Raw genomic sequence first — 21,711 nt, 5'->3', positions numbered from 1 at the left:
GCTCAGGTTCTGTATCAGTGATATCTGAGTTTCTTCTGTGGTGCACCGTGGGACTTGCAGTGTGAAATATTGCTATTGGGTGCACGTGAGAGTACAGGAGGATTGTACGTACCCATCAGAAGCTCCTGTGTGAGTGTAGAGGATTTTGCAGTAATGTAAAATATATATGTGTATATGCAATTGGAAATTTGAAAGTTAGGAAGAAAATGGGGGGAATAAAAAAAGACTCAATGTTTGTCTTTGAGAAGTGCTAGGCAGTTAAACAAAAAAAAAGTCATTTCTTTGGTGTTCAGATTACCTTACAACAGGGGTAAAAAAAAAATATCCTTTTAATAACTCATTGAATGCATGGCAATGAAGAGGGGGGTGGCCTTAGACTGTCAATGAGACAGCCTGAGCGTATAATGCATAGAGCTGCGGGTTTCACACTGCTGCAGGACATGCAGGCCCTGAAAACAGCACCAGGCCTGCAGTCTCTCAAGAGATTCCCTCCATTGTCTTGCTGATCCCTCTAGGCACTCACATAATCACCCGTGCTAATACTAATACTGCTTTCTCACAGTTGAACACATTCACAGAGAGAACTGTTTGAACTATGAATATTAATGTTAATTGCTTTCTGTGGACAATTCTGGTGTATTGTATCTGACAAATAACCCACCTTTGGGTTACAAGTCCTGCTCCTTATCAATACTATACACTACACTGCTGCTCAACTACACCACACTACTTCAGCTAATACTGCTTTCAGTATATAAACCATCTCAGCCAGCCACATATGCTGAACATAAAAAGAAACGTACTGCTCCATTTATACCTTTATTTAAAAAAAAAAGGATTTTGGATATTAATTATTTCAATAAATTGTTTGATAAATTGTTATTTTATGATTGACATGTCATGACTGAGATGCTTGAGTGACTTTGTTGTATGAGCACTGTATCACTACAAGTGATTCATACACTTTACAACAGCTGGCTTTGAAATTGTACCTGTGTTTAGATTGCATCATGTGAGGCACCAATTCGTCAAATTTTATGAGAATTCAACAGCCAAAAAATAATCTTTCAGTAGCTCAACCTGCCAATAAGAATAGCTGTTTTCTGTGGAATCATAGCAAAAAGGCAGTGAATGAGCCATGGAAAGATCCAATGCAAAACTTTTGAGTACTTAATCAAAAATATGTGCTGTAACAGAATGTGTAATTTTTTAAGATAACTGAAAAAAATTGTGATTACAAAACAGGAAAGTATTGCCTGTTCACTCTATAGCTGCTTGAAACAGAGTCACACTGACTGCAGTGAAACTTGCCAGAACTAGTCATATAAAATGATTTTGCACACATTCGCAGCTACTTTTCCAGCCCCAGGTGATTATGAACTCCAGAGTAATGTGCATGCACAACATGCCACCACCTGAACATTGAGCAGGAGAGTAGATCAAAATGAGTGATGACTGAAAACATAACCAAGTTGCAATTAATAGAGGAAGCCCATTTCCAAGTTTTGAGGAGGCAATTTACAGATGGCCTGCCTCCATTCTGAAGACAACATAAAAGATGTTACTGTTTGTTAACTGAATACTGTCAAAGGCAATGCTGAAAGTTACTACTTTGCTAGCTAGGGATTGGAAACCTGTTTATATCAAGAATCTAATTCTAGCTGTGTGAGATAGTAGTATGAATGTGTGCAACTGTATACAATTTAGAGATAGTTCGAGATGAATAAAAGTGCTTTCATTTTAGTTATTTCATTTTTCAAGTATAGTTAGCTGTCTAGCTATCTAGTTAATTACAACCACTGTTGGGGTCAATTCCAGTTCAATTCCATTAAGTATTCAAGTCAATTTCATTTCAATGTGTAGAGGAGAATGGGGTTAGTTGAGCCAATGGGCAAGCTGAGCCACCCATTGTTTCTAGGCAACCAAACACAATATCAGTCATGTGACCAAACATGAATGCATTGTTAGGGGGTGTGCTCTGCCAAATTCATAGGTGTTGCTTACCTTCACAGGGCAGCTTATGCACACCATTGCTCAAATATTGTTGCAGAGGTCATTTGAGTTTGATCTTTTTCAGAGGTCATTGTTTTATTTATGTTCAAACTCACTCTTTCTTTTGATTGGTCTATGTCATTAAAATAAAACAGTGAGTCATTCTCAAGGTGTGCTTATGTTGTATTCCTTAGATAAGACAGTCACACTTGTGTTGTTTTGTTCAAAATCCTTAAATAAAAACTTTATTAATGTTAGAAAAGTACATAACTTACTGATTTAGTATGTATTGAAAAAGTCTATATTCTGATCTATTTTTCCTACCCATTTAGTCTTTTATTCATTTTATTATTGACTTAACCTTTCATTTCTTACTCAATTATCTTCTTGCAAGTCATGTCAAATACAATCAGAGCTATAAAGTCTGTCCGGACTAAATGGCCCACAGGAGCTGCCGTAGACCAAAGGGTCATCACCATATCAATGTGTGTAGTTTTCTTTCATATCACTATGTCCAAATACAATCAACAGCTGTTGAGATGTGGTTTAACTCAAACCTGGGTATTTATGTGAGAGCTCATCTGAGCCTAGGGAGACTTAGTTTGTGGGTGCTGTTTGTGTGTATAACTTTGACTCCTGGGGAATAAAGCTCATCTCTGCAAGACCGGTCTCATCTGATTCGTCTGACTGTCCATTCCGTAAAGCACAACCTAACAGTATTTAGATTAAATAATACCCTGTCTAGTACTTAAACAAATTAAACTCCACTTGGCTCAATGTACTCTTCCCAAGAGGTAAGCTGAGCAACAAAACCGCTTTTTTGACAAGCCATATTTTGACAGCCATATTTCAAGCCATATTTTGACTCTTTACATGCAATCTCTTGAATCTGTCATCTCCTCCCGTGGCTTTTCAGACCACTTCTATACTGGTGACACTCAACTTTTCCTCTCTTTTCTGCCATCTGTCACACAGATCTATGCGTGCATCTCAGCTCGTCTGAAGGATGTTTCAGAGTGGATGGTGGATCACCGTCAAATCTTAACCAGGATAAAACTGAGATGCTTTACATCACATCCAGGTCCCCTGTGTTTCAAGACCTCTCCCTCAGCCTAAACTCTACAAACTTTTTCATGAATAGCACTGTCAAAAGCCTTGGCGTAATGCTTGAAAGCCAACTGTCCTTCTCCTTTCAGCATATTGCAGCAGTCAGACGGATGTGAAGATTCTTTTTGTATCACGTCTGAAGGATCCACCCCTACCTCACTGTGTATTCTGCATAGTTCCTTGTTCAGGCCCTGATCCTCTCATGCCTGGACTCACGCCTGGACTACTGTAACTCCTTCGCTTGTCCTCCTGCCTGTGCCATAAAACCCTGACAACTAATCCAGAATGCAGCTGCACAACTTGTCTACAATCTCCCCAAATGTAGTCATGTTACACCCCTCCTCACCTCATTTCATTGACTTCCTGTTATTGCTTGCATCAAGTTTAAAATCTTGTTGCTGGCATACAGGACAGTGAATGGGACAGCTCCCTCATACCCACAATCGGTGCTCAGACCATACATTCCACCAAAATCACTGCGATCTGCAACCATGGGGCAACTGGCTGTCCCATCCTGATGGGGTTGCTCCTCTCAGACACAATCCCTGCCTGTAATGGTCCCCCAGTGGTGAAATGAACTCCCCACAGGGGTCAGGACAGTGGAATCACTGGCCATCTTCCGACACAGACTGCATCTGATTTCCACCTAAATTCCCACCACCTAATACCTGATATTTGTAGTACTTTTTATTTTATGTGTAGTATTGTGATGTGTTTTTGATTCTGTGTTCTAGTGACTGATGCATGGTCGTATACTTGACTTCCATTGCCTAGTCAGATTGCACAAACTAACTTGTGGTAGGGTTTGACTACTGTTATGCTCACACTCACTGGTCTGGGAGTGTTGTTAGCTTGGTCTGTCACTGTTGCTCATTAAACTTGAATGGATACAACTCTGTTCTTTTGTATAGGAAGTCGCTCTGGATAAGATCATCTGCTAAATGAATGTAATGTATTTAAAAGAGAGCTAGTCCGGCAACAATGAGGATGGTCACAAAATAAACTCTGAGCTTGCAAACTTGCAAATAAAATCAGAAAATAACTGTGCTACCAAGGTTTAAAAATAAATTTCCTAGCTGGATTGCCAGTACTGTTGACAATGAATGAGCAAGTAATACTGACAATGAATTACTCATTTTATTTTATTTTCAGTCAGATGGCCAATCGTTAACTTGCAGGCTTGATAATAACGTGAAAATTCAGGCCTACTGCATCTGTCTGGATATACAAAGAGTCACCACATATAGACTATGAACTGATCACGACCCCCTCATTGATAAACAATATTCCAACCATTCTTTGTTACACTCTGTCAATTCATATACATACTATAGTGTCATGTTAACGCATAACATATAACACCAAATTAAATGTCTCCACAAAAACACTTTCAGCATTCAAAAAGGCCAAGATATTCACACGCGCTTAACACTTACAATGTAGGCCTTCCATTAAAATATTGATACCAGCATAACGCTGAGTTACACGACACAATTTACACGAGCTCACACAAGCCGGGGAAACACCGTGTCACAGAAATCCTGCCTTGCGATTCCTAAATTATTTCGGTCCTGTGTATATTTATACTGTTACACGCATGCGGAGACAACATGCGATTCTCAAAGGGCGGGAGCACTGAACTCGGTAGAGAGTAGAGGGAGGGAGCAATATTTTTCTTCTGCTCCCCTCGCTGCACAAGCTGTGTTTTCCGCCTGTCGTGCTTGGGAAATGGCAGAGGGAGTGAAGGCGGAGTTAGGCTCCTATGGGTGCAGCTATCAGGTTTGTGAAAACAAAATGATGTTTTAATGTTTATATTTTTAAAAAGATGTGGGCACTTTGGACGTTTAACGCGTCTTGAATTTCATACTCCTCTAAGTTACCCAACGTAGTCTGATGCCAGTACTGCTGTTCAACTTTAAAAGATGAACTTGCTAGCTAACGTTACAGCTTAAATGGCATCAGAATGTCATGATGCAGCCGGCTAATGGTAGCCAACCAGCTCCTATGTCAAACGGATGTCGTAGTTAGACAGGTAGTCAACAGTTGACTGGCTAAGCTGGTGGTGTTGTGATATTTTGTTAATATTTCGGCTCTCATGACTTGCATGAGTTATCAGGAATCGCTTGCTTGCTACAACCTTATGCGCTCGCTTGGTGTCAACGTAAACGTTAGCTAGCTACCTGCCAACGTTATTTTTCCTATAATATTTTAGCTAGCTAGTTATCTAACGTTAGCCAATTGGCTTGATAACTAAATAGCTACTAGCTGGTTCAACAGTACTGTATTGTCAATGCCAATAGTTAGTTGTCGATCTATAAGTGAGGTAGCTAGCTGGATACCTTTTGTGTCTAACTCGCTATAACGCCGCCGTGCTAGGAGCGTTATTTTCTAGCTAACATTAAAGTTAGCTGGTTTACTGTATCGAGTAATATAACTGCTCCCAGTATGATACACACAGTATGATAACTATGCTAGCTGGAGTACAAGGTCTGTGTCAGTATATAAAGCATACTGTTTGCTGGCTAGTGGCTACTAAAGTCGGAAGAGGGAATCTTTGGCGCTAGCTAGCTAGCTAGTTATCGTAGCACTTTCATGTGATGGTTCTTCCTCCTGTTGTAGTGGTTGACATTAGTATTGCTAAATGAGGGGATATCCTAACCTAGCTAAGCCAGTGAGCTTACTGTGTTACTGTTTGGACTTTAAAGGATTAACTGTTGTCACCTTTTTATTTCAGATCTCTTTGTACAAGCAATGATAATTTTAAGTTCGTTTGAAGGAACTAAAATAGTTCTCATTGTTTAATAATGTACTGAGTATTTGGATGTTCTGCATTTTAGTAAAAGAAGAAAAAAAAAAATGAACTAACCAGTTTGACTGAATTCCTCCCTGAAAACCTCGCATTCCACAAAGTTGACATTAAATTACTACGTGTTCTCAGCATGCCCAAACTGGACTTGACACACATATGACTTCGGTGAACCGTCTCGCTGGCCCTGACACAGAATAAAATAATACTTAGTTCTGCCACCGAGGCCAGAACGTACCTGTAGCGTTTAGCTGATATTGTGCGTTGTCATTTTCAGCTAGCGGATATGGTCAGGCAAAGCAAGATAGCAGAACTGCAAGCCTTCCAGCGCTCTTTTCAGGTAACCGCACAACTCCTCGCACCCAGCCGCTACTTCTTTCAGTAGAAATGTGCTCTGCATGACTTTTTTTTTCTGATAAAATAATCAGAACAGCTTGTTGCTTCTTAATAAAGCCAGGAAGAAATTCATGTTGGAAATGTAATAAAGAACGACACAATAAAAAAGTTACTTCCTGTAGGAAGTAAAATGTGTGGAACAAGTGTGAGAAAGCCTTAAATGGAGCTTTGCTCTTCAAAAAAAGAGAAAGATCACCTCAGTTATTCTTATCTGAAAAAAGAAGGAACTGATGTGAAATTGTCTCTTTAATTTAAAGTTGTTCATGTACAAACTTTTTAAAAAAATCTGAGTTAATGTCAAAACTGACCATGGCTCATGTTAGCTACATTGATCTTAGATGAAGTTAAAGTTGTGTCAGTGGCTATGAGTCAGCCGGCTATCTCGAGAAGTGAAAGTGCTACTGGGAATTTCACAGGTCAGATAAGGTTTTGTTTCCGGTAGATGTGCTAGTCACTCGCTTGCCTATCATTGCATAGCATTGGCCAGCTGCCCAAGGGAAAGGCAAAAGGCATGGACATGTGTTCTATTCAGAAGTACGTTACGTATGATCCAATATCTAGGTGAAACCTTTGCTTTTCATGAACTGTGCAACACTATGTGCTTTTTAGCAGCACTGACTGTGTGTTGCGTGTCCTGGGCATGTGCAGGAACAGTGTCTGTGGTTTGTGCATTGCTCCCTCTCTGCCTCTCAGTTACAGAGCACTTCTGTCGACTCTGTCCTCATGGGGGAGAGCCGTGAAGGACTTGCCCCTTTCCAGCAAAACGCTTCCACTGCAGAGGAGCAATATTGCCCCTCCCATGACATGGCAGGTACTGCAGCACTGAACACAAAGACTGACTCACTTACAGTCCTGTGAGATCCCGGCATATCAGAATACAACAATATTAAGTAATAGCAAGAACCATTTTGATTTGCAAAGGTGAAACTTTATTTAGTATTAAATAGTATAGAGCACGTAAACATTAAACACTCAAGATTCATGCCCAAAAAACTGTCTTATACCTGTACTAAAGTGAGCCATGTTTCACAACACCTAAATATTTTATTTGGACAGAATGTTCTGCAAACAATCAGGAGAATTGTTTTTTTTTACAGCATTTTGTCTTGAATGAAACAAGAGGCCCTTGTAGCTAGATGTCTGAAATATCTGACCCCTGCACGTGGTTGTGTTACAGATTTTTTTTTTTTAGATCAAAGTGTTTATTTCCATTTCAGCTCAGAACAGTGATACATTGCATGGGGATCACCGATACTGTGTATCGTTATTTTACAGAATTATGAGGTCTTTATTGAAACTTTTTCCTTCTGCTGTCGTAAAGCCTGCTAAAATAATTCTCTGTATTCAGTGAGATATCAGTCTGGCACATACATGCATTTATCTCTCCTGGATGCCTTAATCATTCCCTCCAAGGATGAACACGTCTGCAGTTGCAGGCACTGATGTAACATTCAGCAGTGGCTTCAGCTGTTATCATTAATCCACAGGTTATGCCTTGAATTGCTGAGGCATTTTCACCAGAAGTAAGGGTTAATAATAAGATCTGACAGCTCTGTTGCACACCAGTATGATTCATGTGAACTGTGATAAGCAGGTAATTGGTCCCCTTGGCTCTCTGTGTGTTCGTTTTACATATGATCCTCACACTTTGTCGTGGTTGCAGAGCTGGAAGGCAGCCGCCCCCTTGGCATTGAGGATGCAGGCAAGCGGAAGAAGAAGAAAAGGAGGACACGTGCCACTGACAGTTTCACAGGAAATTTCAATGGTAAAACAGTGTTGAGGATGGCGGTGCACCCATACACGCGTCGTTGATTCTTTCACCAGTGTCAGTTCCTTGCAATTTTTACGTCAGTGAAATGTCTGACCATTTCCACAACTCTTGAGCGTTCTCATCATTCTGTTGGGGAATCAACAGGATGCCTCAATAGCATCATGGAAAAAAGAAACATCTGGCAGCTGGCCTTGTTGGGTCATTCGGTGTTGCATGTTTTAGGTAAAAAACACCTTCAGGGCCCCTTATTTTGGAAAGTTTGTATGATAGCACAGTGCTGTTGTCCCCATTCTTTGTGATGACCCCTGAAATAAAATATGTTTGCCTTCTTTCCTTAACCGTTTCTAACTTTCACGTCCCACCTGTATTATTTATGGAGGGGAAAACCAGATTCAGGTTTCTGTTCTAGAAATCATTAAGTCGGATATGGCAGGTATTCAGATGACTTACCATCTGAAAACCCAACTAGTTTTCGCCAGTATCTGTATACCTTTTGTTTGGGATTGTGTAATGGTATTGCATTGTGAGTCAGATAGCTTTACTGTAAGTTAACTAATTTTATCAGTATCGAACCCTTTGAATATGTAATTTCAATGACATTTGGTTCAAAAGAAAGTAATAAAGTTTTTGCATACATTCAACATAGTTCTTAACCTTTGGATTTTTATAATCCTTAAATAAAATCCTAGAAATGTAAATATAATCTATTCTGTTGTAAATACAGTGTAAAAAAGGAGTAAAAATAAAGAGAGACCGCTGCACTAGTTTTTTAAATTCTCTCTGCTGAATAAACATTCATTACAGTTTGCAAATGGAAGTGCCCCAGTACTTGATAAACAAACCACCTGCCCTAAGATTATGTGTTAAAGCCAATCATGTTATAACTCACTTAATATGCCTGCTTTTTTATTCAACACTTTGAATTTTAGGATTCAGCTATATCCTCTGGATTTTATTAACAGAATACACAACATGATAATAGAATTAATAATTTAAAGCAAACAATTTGAAATGAATGTCAGGAATGATTATTGTCAACTTTTCTCCACTAGTCTCATATCATTTTGTTCATAGTATTTAATGCATAACTTTCCACTGTAGAAAATTACTGTTGCCATTCTTGAGATACATAGCCCATTTTCATGATAATCCCATTTTACATGAAATTATTCTGTTTATGATGCAAGTGTTGATTTAAGAGCCAGGGCTGCTCATGACCTGGTTGGTTACTTAACATGTAACCAAGGAATTAAGACATTCATTGCCAGTGATTGTAAGAATATTGGTTAATTTGTGATTTTGAGAGTGATTATGGTAACGATAGCAATGAAAAGTATCATTAGTTATAGTAGTTGTATGTGTGAGACTTTTACTGTCATTCAAGCTGCCAAAATTCATGGATCATAAGACAAATACAATTAAAATGGCTAACTGTCACAACAAAGGCTGAATGCAGTGGCACAACAATACAACCATCCAGCACGTGGATGACTTTTTTTTCTAGGACTCATTTATGCAGTGCCAAAATTGCCATTAGTAAAGCATGAAAGAGGCATCTCCATTGTCTGTTTAGATCCTGCTTTTGGATTGCCAACAATGACATCATATTCACATATACAAAGCAGCCTCAGGTTACCCAATTAAACTGAGTAATTCTTATTTTATTGTGTCTTAAGACAGGATCTCTAAGTAGTGATGCCACATTTATTATCTTTCAGTGTCTAATATATCGAAAAAATGATGTTTTGATAAGGCTGATGGTATTTCAAAAACCAAAAAGTTATGGCATACTACATTACCTTGTTGGCTGTGGTAGGTTGTGCTAATGGAAAACTGTAATGCTGGGGGTGTCTGTTACGGTACTGTTCAGAAATCAATGCTTGGTTTCAGTCCTTTTCTCCCCATCTGTCCCTTGCAGACCTGTACACTCTCACAGAAGAGCTTCTGGGACAAGGGGCGTATGCCAGAGTCCAAGGCTGCATAAGTCTGCAAAATGGGAATGAATACGCTGTGAAGGTGAGAGGGATCAGGCAGGGCATTTTGGGAATTGTTTTTTTCTGTATGCCTTTCAGGGCTGTGCACAAAGGATCCTTTATGGTTTGAGACAAAAATGGTAGTTCTGTGAGAACTTCACAGGAGGGGAGTACAGCCAAACAGAAAACTCTGTGAAACCTCTTTGTATTGTGCAGATTATAGAGAAGAATACAGGCCACAGCCGAAACCGTGTGTTCAGGGAGGTGGAGACACTCTACCAGTGCCAGGGAAACAAGTGAGTTGCACCTTAACTGTACATTATTTACGCCAAATACATATGAATAATAGCTTTTGAATGACAACATCTTCCGTTGTTTTACTTTGTAGGTATATTTTGGAGCTAATAGAATTTTTTGAAGATGATGCCCGCTTCTATTTAGTATTTGAGAAGTTACGAGGAGGTAGAGTTCACACTTCCCTTGGATGTGCCATTTTGCATCTGTTGCTTTGACTTTTCCCACCAAAAATATACACTGAAAACAAAAGCTCATATTTCTTACACTTGCGTATGTTTGAAAGAAAATCTAGTTCCTGTCTCATGTCTCTTAGCTATTAATGTATTTAATATTGAGAACGATTCTGTTTAAAGCTTTCAACTGTAATGCATTATAGAACTATGACGCATCATTTTTTTAAAACATTTTTTAGCCAGTGAGCTTCTTTCATAAGATGTTTATGGACTGTTGCTGTGAAATGTGCTGGCTGCTGTTCTGAACCCTTCTTACAAACTCTGTCCTCAGGCTCCATTCTGACTCACATCCAGAGTCGCAAACACTTTGATGAGCTGGAGGCCAGTCGTGTGGTCATGAACATTGCCAAGGCACTCAACTTCCTCCACACTAAGGGTAGGTGTTTTATATAAATTGACCTGTGATTGACTGGGAGAGATTGTATTACCTCATCCTTGCCCTTGGTCTTTGTAGGTATTGCCCACCGGGACCTCAAGCCTGAAAATATTCTGTGTGAATTTGCCGACCAGGTAGGTCTGTGTCTGTAAAGGCGAAATGCTAAGTAGGAATGAAAGGAAAAATTTCATTACAAGGAACATTTTAGAAGGGCGTGACGCATTTAAAAAGTGATGTTATTAAGGATTCAAGATAAGACCATCAGTTTGGTTGATGATGTTTACCTCAGGGCTAAAGTTTGCTTCTGCGTCTCCAGCGGAACAGTTGGGTGTGTAGTTGAGCGATCCTTTCTGATCATTCATTTTGAATGGGCGCAGGTGTCTCCAGTGAAGATCTGTGACTTCGACCTGGGGAGTGGCGTGAAGCTGAGCAGTGCCTGCACACCCATCACTACACCGGAGCTCACCACACCGGTGAGGCCACATGGCTCTTGGCACAGAGCATTCAGTACAGTCACATTCAGCAGAGGGCACTCAGACACTCACATTCAGCAGATGGAACTCGGTACAGTCACATTCAGCAGAGGGCACTCAGACACTCACATTCAGCAGAGGGCACTCAGTACAGTCACATTCAGCAGACGGAACTCGGTACACTCACATTCAGCAGAGGGTTCTCAGTACAGTCACATTCAGCAGAGGGCACTCAGACACTCACATTCAGCAGACGGAACTCGGTACAGTCACATTCAGCAGAGGGCACTCAGACACTCACATTCAGCAGAGGGCACTCAGTACAGTCACATTCAGCAGACGGAACTCGGTACACTCACATTCAGCAGAGGGTTCTCAGTACAGTCACATTCAGCAGAGGGCACTCAGACACTCACATTCAGCAGACGGAACTCGGTACACTCACATTCAGCAGAGGGTTCTCAGTACAGTCACATTCAGCAGAGGGCACTCAGTACAGTCACATTCAGCAGACGGAACTCGGTACACTCACATTCAGCAGAGGGTTCTCAGTACAGTCACATTCAGCAGAGGGTTCTCAGTACAGTCACATTCAGCAGACGGTACTCGGTACAGTCACATTCAGCAGAGGGTTCTCAGTACAGTCACATTCAGCAGAGGGCACTCAGTACAGTCACATTCAGCAGAGGGCACTCAGTACAGTCACATTCAGCACGGCACTTGGCCCAGTCACATTTGGATACTTTGCCATTGACGAATAGCCCATACTTGTTTGTGTTTGTCAGAGCTGTGAATATGGCATTGAGCCATGTAGTGTAATTTTTATGTGCTGAGAAACCATATCAGACTTCTCAGAATAATTTATGATGTCTGTTAAGGATATTCATCCTCAGAACAGCAAGTGAATAGAACACTGAGGCTTGCTTGTCGAGTCTGTGTTGCTCTGTGTTGTTTTCTTTGTGGGTTTTTTTTTTCACCCTGGATTTGTTTTTGTGTGTTGGTGTGTGTGTACGCGTGTGCGTGTTTGTGCATTTCTCCCAGTGCGGCTCGGCGGAGTACATGGCCCCCGAGGTGGTGGAGGTGTTCACGGATGAAGCCACCTTCTATGACAAACGCTGCGACCTGTGGAGCCTGGGGGTCATCCTCTACATCATGCTGAGCGGGTACCCGCCCTTCACTGGCCACTGTGGGACAGACTGCGGCTGGGAGCGTGGGGAAACCTGCCGTGCCTGCCAGGTACACTCAGCCCCCCCAGCACAACTCCACCAACCGTCCTCTCAAAGCAAGCACAGGAATGGCCCTTCTCTGCTCAGCAGCACACCTCACTCTTTGAATGGCAAGCCTTCTTCCAATAATGACTCCATTTCTGGATCTCGGTCCTACGTTGTATGCACTTGTGGATATTTTACTTGTCACCGTCATCGTCTTGTACATCGCCTGTCTTTGTGAAAGCTTTCTTGTCTCTGGTATTCACAGGATACATATTTACTTGCCCGATTCCATGCTGTTTGTCTTCTGAGTGACAGGTTTAGGCTTTAGTTTAGGGACAGGCCGAGTCATTTTAAATAACAAGGTCATGCTTCTCTGCAGAGCAACCTGTTTGAAAGCATTCAGGGGGGGAAGTACGAGTTTCCCGAGAAGGATTGGGCCCACATCTCTCAGGATGCCAAAGACCTCATCTCCAAGCTGCTGGTGCGTGATGCCACCCTGAGGCTCAGCGCTGCTCAGGTCCTGCAGCACCCGTGGGTGCAGGGGGTGAGTGCCTAATGTCAGTGGTTAGTGACCGTCGGTGACACAGGGGCGATTGACTGGTAATGCTTATATCTAATATCTATTATCATGTCTAAACCGTGTTACTCAACTTTTTGTAGTGGGGACCTGATGAATTCAGCACTTTGACCCTCATGTGAGCTAAAACAGAATGTATAATTTTTTCATGGTAATTATATTTCAAGTGGTTGATGGAGGAGCTGTCTCTTTTGCTTATTTTCTGTTATAATGCCATGTGAAAAAACTTTCGAACTTTGAATTTTAAGAATCTAGCTGCCTTTGTAGATATTAGGCAAATGCCTTGTACACACCTTTCAGTTTTTGTTCATTTGCCCTTATAAAACAGTATCTTAGATTTTGTATTATGTCAATTCCTGTGTGTCACAATAATTACTTTTTGAGCACTTTAAAATGTGTTTAGCATTATGTATGGTAAGTAATGAGGGAGTGCAAATGAGTGAGAAAATAATCATTCGATAATGTGGTGTGTAAGTTTTAGTATGTACTTTATGCCCTTGTAGACCAGCAACAGGAAACAGTGGTTGGGACTGTATAGCTCCAGAACTGTTTTTCTATGGTGTTATTCCAGTATGTCTTCATGATTTTCCAGACCTTATGTTGTTTGTCAGTCCCACTTCCTCTGATTCTGCAGTAGGCCACTAGTAACGTGTCAGGTTCACTTGCAGTACATTCTTTTTCAACTGTCATGAATTGAAACACAAAAACCGTAGAGATTTTTTTGAAGTTCACATTATGGTATTCTAAAATATCGAAAGAATTACAGCAAAGTCCCCCTGCGGTTCCGATCAAAGTAAAAGATCTTATTAGATCTGTCATTTCTGACTAGTTTGTGGCAAAAGTAGTCCATGTTTCTTTCATCTATACCTTTCCTACATCTGTACCTTTATGTGTTTCTTTGCATCTGTACCATTTGAATTTTCAAATCATCTCATCTCCCCTGCCCCTCCAGAATGCTCCGGAGCGAGGTCTCCCCACCCCACACGTTCTACAAAGGTAAGCCACAAAGCCATTATGCTCGACAGGGCTTGTAGATCAGCGGTGTCGGCAACGAACTGGCCAAACGCTACTTATAAACAGGAGCTGCACTGAGTTCTGCTGCTTTGAAATCTCGTGTGAATTGCATTGGCTGTGTTTTTCAATGGAGCAGCCACATTCATTGCGCTATGTCAATGCCTGGGGAGTCGGGAGGCCACACAACAGAACTGCATATGTAGAAAGTAGACTTATACATTTCATTGCTAAATCTTGCTTTCTGATGAGTATGGAGAGACAGATGTGCTGTAGTATAATATATCATTTGACATAGGGTCCATAGAACCATGTAACCATACCATGCAGCACATGACATTTGTCCTCCTGCTCCCCTGTATTACTGTATTGTACACCTAGTGGGGCAATACTTGCAGCACTAACTTGCAGCATTTTGCTTTAGTAAGTGTTAGGTTCAGACTAGTTTCAGTTAAGAAAAGCTAGTATCAATGGTTAATATTAATTTCAGGAATAATGTCAAATAAAGTTTAGCAGTGTTTCTCTTTTCTAATCCACCGAGCACAGACAATTGATTAGTAACATCAACAATATGTTGGGTAAGTGAGTGACAGTATGGATTGGATGTTGCCACAGATTTTGTTCGTCCTCTAAGGTCTGAACTATTGGAAATGTAGTAGTGAAAAGTAGATTTATAATGGATAACCTTTAAAAAGCTAGCTCACCAAAGAACAGGATCACCTTAGTACTACAACAGCCTGTCTTTTCTGTTGTCAATTTGTTTTTTTGCAAATATATCTCCTGCAGCAGTTCGCACTCTGAATTCCCAAAATAAAGAAGTTAAGATATTGTTGCCAGTAGTGGATGCGAGCCAGCAGCTAGTCATATCCGCCTTAATGGAGTGCTTGAGCTAGCCAGAAGTCTCTCTGAACACTTGCCCCAATGTCACGTCTCCCGCAGGAACAGCAGCACCAAGGACTTGACGCAATTCGCCGCCGACGCCATTGCCTTCAACCGCCAGCTGTCCCAGCATGACGAGGTGCAGGAGGACATCACGGCCATTGCCTGCTCCATGAGGCTGTCTCCCCCCTCCAACTCGCGCCTCGCCCGCCGGCGGGCCCAGACCCACGCCCTGCGTGCAGGCACATTCCAGCCCACCACCGAGGGCCCCATGGCCTGCTTCAATGCATGCTGACCCCACCAAACCCACCAGGACCGTTCCACTGTCTGGGTCTGCTGCCTTTAGGGTTCCTCTTTTGGATCCTCAACGAGGTGACTCCACATAAATGCTGCACAGCGGTGCAAGATTTTTGAGCTGACACCTGGCTTCTCCAGCAGACTATGTAGTGCAGGTGATTATGTGCCCTATGAGACTGTCCAGTGGGGGTGGCTGCATGAAGTGTCTCTTGAGAATGGAGTAGACGATTCAGAGTGGAAATGGGAGAGGAGCAGTGCATTTTTCAGAGTGTAGTAGCAGTTTTGCTGTCCACATCAGTTGGGTTTTAATGATAGGATCGCTTTCCCAGTCAAAGGAATCAGACAGACAGTTCACCCTTGAAGGAGAACTAACCAACGTCATGTACACGAGTATTGATGAACTAATGTAGGGGAAATTAACACCAACTCTGTTTTAAGTTACATTATTATTTTCTTCAGTTCGTCTTAATTTATTGTCCTCCTTAGAGACATTGGATATCATTAGTTCGACTAAAATGAGTAATTTTATAGCTTTCATCATGCTTTTTATGATTTTATATTGCCTATCTGAGCTATAGGAGGAAAAAGGGGTGCGGTGCAAATAGGACAGTACAGACAGGGTACTGACGTGTATGCACAGCAACAGCAAGGAGCATTCTGCTCACAGGCCCTCGCATGCGCTGACAGTTTCAGAAGAGTGGCAGTTTGCATCTTAACCTACCTAGTCCCGAGGATGAAATAAATACTTAAACATACAGTCTTTTTGTTTACTGTGGGCAAAGTGGAGGCAGCAGCAGTCAATGCTGGACAATCCTTTGCTTGATGAGAAATACAAAACGGTTATGACAAGCATTGTTTTAACTTTGAGGGGAGAAGTCCGCAGGTGACCTGTTTTTAACATCCCTACAAGTCAGTATTTTATTTAAGCACTTTGTTGTCTTTTTTAGTGTTGAGGTGTTGAAATCAGAAATGAGGTCACGTTCCTCAATACAGACCATCACATACATCAGGTACAGAATACAAGCGGTCAAGTGAATATGATAATTAATGTTGTTTTACTGGGAAGAATATAAGATGACCTCAACTGTCACTGGTATTCTGAAATTTAATTTTTTATAGCTAATTTCATATGTGTGTGTATATCATACACACAGACATACATATTAAAGACTTATAGGTTTATATATCTATATCATATAACTCGGTTTGGTTAATATTTTCCATCTTATAAACCAGCGCTGCTTAACCATGTGAGTAAGACCATTGCCATTGTCTTTGTAGTGACTAAATTAATTCAGTTGAAGTTCTTAAAAGTATGTCAGTCACTAGCAAAAAGCATAACTTGCAAATGCAGATTACCTCAGTCTTACACTTGCAAAAATGCACACTCTTTTTTGCACACTGTGTCTTACAGCTAGGGTAAAGGATGGAACAATATGACAACCATATTGTATATAATCTTTGACCATAACAACCAAAAACTTGGTTATTGACTCTGATTTTAAACTTGGTTAGTGACAGTGATTCGGTTCATGAATATGATAGTAGGATCTGCGATTATGCTAATTTATTGTGATCTGAAAATGGTATGGTTTAAAGGTATTTGTTTAGCGGTGGTGTGTTTTATAGTGGAAGAATTTGTAGCATGTATATTCAAATGGGAATTTGGTTTATTTTACTATAGCACTCAGGGCTTGGTTGTAAAACATAATTTATTACTGTCTGTATTTTTTTTTCTCTTTTATTTTTAGGTATTTTTAGATGTCTCAGTTTTTGTACTTTGTTTAGTCTTATTTGTGTGTTTGTTTGTACCAGAGCAGTGTTTGTTGCTCATGTTACTCAATGTGATTCCCCCTTACAGTGAAGTGTGCCTGGCTTGTAGCAAAACATGATGATGAAAGTTTTTAATAAAATGAGAAAAATATGTAAGGACAGCTTAAGACCTCATGTACAGTCATACAAAGCTAAATTCCGCATTGCATTGTCCAAAACTCAGAGTAAGATGGTTGTGATGTTGAAAACCTAAAGTTAAAACAAATAAATATGCTATTCTGAGAGCCATCTTCATGTACTAGAGATTAATAGAAACAATCTTTTCACTACAGGAGTACATGGAATAGAGATTTTTTCCTTTATTCACACAATTTAAGTACGGTTTAATTCTATTTTCAGATGTAAACTAAAATGGTATCCTTTGCCCTCGGACTGGAGTTAAGGTCTTGTATAAGAACCCGAGGAAACCTCTTCCTGATCATTTTTAAGAAAGTTGTGGTGTCCGATAGGACAGGGTTTTAAAATGAACAGCCACCCACTCACATTAATTAATTCCAATATTAAATTTTTGGCCATAGCTTAGGCTTTGTTTTGAAATATTGATATTTCTTATGAATATGGAATGAAACCAAGTAAACATTGAGACACTCTTGAACTGTTGAAATGTATCCAGAAATGATTTAGAAAATGGATTTATGTGGGTGTAGGTACAGTATGCTACTGCCAATTTGGTTTTTCATTGTTGATGTTAAAATGAACCAATATGTTAATGTTAAATGTGGCATAAGGGTATAAGGGTGAGGTTTTGATTTACTCAGTGTAGATCAATTCATGCTAGAGATTTCCAGGGTGCAACTACAGTGCATGTCATGTAAGCATTTTTAAGATAACGATTGAACCATTGCAGAGCAGTGCTGATCGTTGGGGTTTAAGGCTGAACCCACGGCCTGAGAAAAGAGCCTAGTTTGTAGAATGTTGGCTCAATCTGAAGGTGGTACAAGACCTTGATTGAGTGACAGAGTGCTGGAAGCTCATCCTGCAACTGAGAGGCCAGAGGTGAGGGTGAAAGGGTACCTGTTCTGGTATCCAAGCCAGGTAATGCGGACAAAATGGTCAAAATCTTCGGATGTTGGATGCGACTGCTCTGCCCCACTCTGCACAGACCTCACTTGGGATTCAACTACAACCTCACTTGTTAAGTCGCTTTGGATAAAGGCGTCTGCCAAATGACCTAAATGTAAAATGTAAAACTAAATGCTGCCTAAATGTAAACAATTTAGCCACTCCTGCGAGTTCTCTGATTTTAGTTCATTTTCTCAGAGGTGAAAAATCTGCCATAGGCACTGCTGTGTTTTGGGTCTGAAATTTTGACTAGCACCCAGTACGGTATGGGCTGTCGACTGTTATTTTTCCGTTCAGGACATACAGATAAAATGGAGTGGTTCAACATGCCTTTGTCATGCATCTCTGGTATTGATTTGTGTTCCTGTGCATGTCCCCTAGATTAAAGGGATTGAAGCTGAGTGATGTTGGGTCACGTGGGAACACACCTCTTTTCATTTTGATGTTTCAACAGTTAATTAATTTCAGTGTGATCAAGAGCTGTGAATCAAATGAGAAAGTCTGATGTTTGTACAATATCCACTAAAAACTAAGGCTCATATTAAATCACTGTTTTTCTAAGATTGAAACTGTTCATCGAAGTCACTACAAGGATCGGGTTCGCTAGCAGGAAATGTATTGCTTATTTTCTCCAGCCTATTAACTTCATTTATTACCCGCTGGTGTAAACTGCATGTACCTTCATCTCACCCAGTTGCCATGGATACCTCATCCCTATAGCAACTAAGAGCCTTCATAGACAGCCTCACAACTGAGAAAGGGTCTCAAAGTGCTTTATTACACACATTCCTTTGAGTGCAATCAAGACAGCAGTTGTTGGTTGTTGCTCTCCCTTTGAAAACGAAAATGTCCAGCATGTCTTTCAGAAAGTACAGTGCACAAATACATAAATGGCTTAAAGCTCTTAACAGTTAACTTTTATTGGAGGGAGTTTAAGCAAGGACTGTGCAGGAATAAGCATAGCCAGTCTAAATTATGTCCTGTTACATCAAACATTAAATATTAAGTAGAAAAGTATAAATATAAATGCAGAATGGAGTTCCAGTCAATCTGCTAACGCACCAGTTTTTGCTTGACTTTCCCTTTCCTTGTGTGACATTATCAGACTGAAACTTGTATAACCAGCACATGTCAGCCACTTAAGGTTTGGGACACAACAATGTTGCAGACACTTATAAAAATAGTTGAATTACATACTGACTGAAAAAAAAATATTGTGAAATATGTCGTGATGAAGGTTCCCTTGACTCTTCAGGAGTTTCAGACAGAAATGAAAGGCAAAGCTGCAGGAGGATGTTCTGAAATTATTCAGAAAGCACCGTTTGTCAGTGTAGCAAATTGCACCATTCAGCATTATTAGCCGGTGATGTGAGTTTGATGAGCCAGCTCCAGGAATAATGCTGTATGACGCATGAGTCTCTTCAGCAATGGGGCAGTTTAAGTCTATTTCAATGGTAATGGTCTTGTTTTCTTCCATCCTCTCTCCTGCCATTGACAATGAGATGAAACGATTCAGTAATAGGTCTTGAATGCCAGCCACTCTTATGCATGGTGAGGCTGGCAAAACTACAGTACTCGACATTCAAGGTGTGTTGCATGGTGAGAAATTGCTCTCATATATTTTTATATTTTGTACATATACAAAGTGGTTATATTGGTAGCATTCATGGATTTTTTTAGCCCTGCGTACTTGATTGGTTTTATCTGAATCTTCTACCCCAAATTCAATTGTTGTGAGCTGAGTGTGTGCAAGATAAAATTAAAACGTGCCTGTTTAGAAAGGATTTGCTTTGACATTCTTGGCTGTTTACAAAATACTGAATTGTTGCACAATAAATGATCCAATCAAATGTGCTAGTATTATAGCATGAACTAAACATTATTGCCAAAGTGCTGATTCTGCCAGTGATTGAGCGAAAAACGACTCGACAGGACAGGCGTTGATCATATGATGGTGTGAGCGCCCTGAGGAGTAAATGGTATTTGTCAAGGGGATCTCCACTGCCTACCTGTGGGCTTTGTCATGCTGAGCATCATGGTAAATAAAATGATCTTCAGGCTGTCCCAGTCATTCACTGCTAACGCCATGAGAGTCAACGCCATGTGTGCTGTGGTTGTGAACTTGGATTGGGTTACAATCAATTTAAATAACTTTTCAGGAACACCCACTTTTTTTCTTAAGGTTAGAGTTCTGGGGAAACCCCCCCCCCCCCCCCCCCAAAAAAAAAAAAACAAACAAACTTGAAAGGCTCTAGGCAGACAGAAAGGTGATTTTGCAGAATCTTCAGGGCAGCTGAAGGCTTGACCCTGATGTCTGTCTTGTTTAATTAATTTGATTATACCATGACACAACCTCCTCAGTATTTCTTTTAAACTTGAACTGACATTTCTTATTCCTAGGGTTGTCCTCTGGGCAAATTTGTAATTTGCATTTTGGTGCACACAGTACATTGGCTTCATTTAAGGCAGTTTAATTTTCTAGTTAATGACAAGGCACAATTTGGGTTTACTGTTTTTCAGAGTGGGGGGTCTTGAAATAGGGTGATTGCCATGCTTTGAATAATACACAGTAATCTAAAACTAGTGGAAACCAGAATTTTCTACACTGATATGTCATTTTGTTAGTACTTGCAATTTTTGGTCATGGTTTTGCATCAGTGTGGGAGGAACATTGTTGGGCTAGAAACTGGGAATATTAGAGAAATGGAGCCTCTTTCCATCTCTGCCATAGACAGAGCATTTAATGCACTTATCCTTAATTACACATTCAATTAAGTCCTTGTGCTGGAATTAAGCTGACATTTTTAAAGAGAGAAACAAAAATATGGCATTGTTTACTTTATCACAGGGTTGCATTTGAACTCTGAAAACTAAATGTTTTTCTGTCAAGGGAAGGATACAAAATGGCTGGTGCTTAAAATAAATGTAAATATACTGTTATTAAGTATGTTTATATTAAATACAAAATTTATGGTATGTTAAAACTCAATATTTGAATACAGCAAACAAGGGGATTTTGGATTTCATGTAATCCAAGTTTGTCATCTGAGATGAGGTGATCATGCATTAGACATGTATTAGGGCCTCAAGTCCACAAAAAGTTTGATCTAACATAACAGTTTTGATGGTTGATGTCAAAAGTAGACTGTTCGGTGTGACCTACCTGTTGGAGACAGCATTTTTTCAAGTTGTGTTTGGGTGCCTGCCAAGTTGTAGCCTGATTGCATATAGACCAAATTTGTTTGATTGATGTGACATACTCAATTTTAAGTTGATCTTTGGCTACTACAGTGTGTGAAGTGCATTTTATTGGTTTATTTTAATACACATGTATGGTGATAAGGAGCAGGGATTGTAACCTAAATGTTGCTGGTTTCAGTGCCTGGTGAGGCACTGCTGTTTTGCTCTTGGGCAAGG

The 21,711-nt window shown here is 40.4% G+C and overlaps 1 protein-coding gene across 1 annotated transcript; it reads left to right on the top strand.

The window, feature by feature from the left end:
• The first annotated feature begins 4,813 nt into the window (after positions 1 to 4,813).
• mknk1 (MAPK interacting serine/threonine kinase 1) lies at positions 4,814 to 16,513 on the top strand. Its single transcript, XM_036521348.1, has 14 exons — positions 4,814 to 4,878; positions 6,183 to 6,245; positions 6,995 to 7,112; positions 7,965 to 8,066; positions 9,991 to 10,088; positions 10,262 to 10,341; positions 10,434 to 10,507; positions 10,847 to 10,951; positions 11,030 to 11,085; positions 11,329 to 11,424; positions 12,466 to 12,660; positions 13,015 to 13,179; positions 14,165 to 14,208; positions 15,163 to 16,513. The coding sequence occupies exons 1-14, from the start codon at positions 4,828 to 4,830 to the stop codon at positions 15,395 to 15,397; spliced, it is 1,482 nt and encodes a 493-aa protein (XP_036377241.1). The 5' UTR covers positions 4,814 to 4,827; the 3' UTR covers positions 15,398 to 16,513.
• The last annotated feature ends 5,198 nt before the right edge of the window (positions 16,514 to 21,711 follow it).

Source organism: Megalops cyprinoides, chromosome 2 (genome assembly GCF_013368585.1).
Source record: "Megalops cyprinoides isolate fMegCyp1 chromosome 2, fMegCyp1.pri, whole genome shotgun sequence".
Lineage (NCBI taxonomy): Eukaryota > Metazoa > Chordata > Actinopteri > Elopiformes > Megalopidae > Megalops > Megalops cyprinoides.
The sequence above is the reverse complement of the archived record's forward strand: the minus strand, read 5'-3'. Positions and strand labels throughout refer to the sequence as shown.

What these genes read in the sequence shown, in the direction of transcription:
- mknk1 (XM_036521348.1), top strand. Translation starts at nt 4,828, where the DNA reads ATGGCAGAGGGAGTGAAGGCGGAGTTAGGCTCCTATGGGTGCAGCTAT. An exon ending in CCTATGGGTGCAGCTATCAG is followed by an intron (nt 4,879 to 6,182) that starts GTTTGTGAAAAC and finishes TGTCATTTTCAG; the next exon opens with CTAGCGGATATGGTCAGGCA. An exon ending in CACCGGAGCTCACCACACCG is followed by an intron (nt 11,425 to 12,465) that starts GTGAGGCCACAT and finishes CATTTCTCCCAG; the next exon opens with TGCGGCTCGGCGGAGTACAT.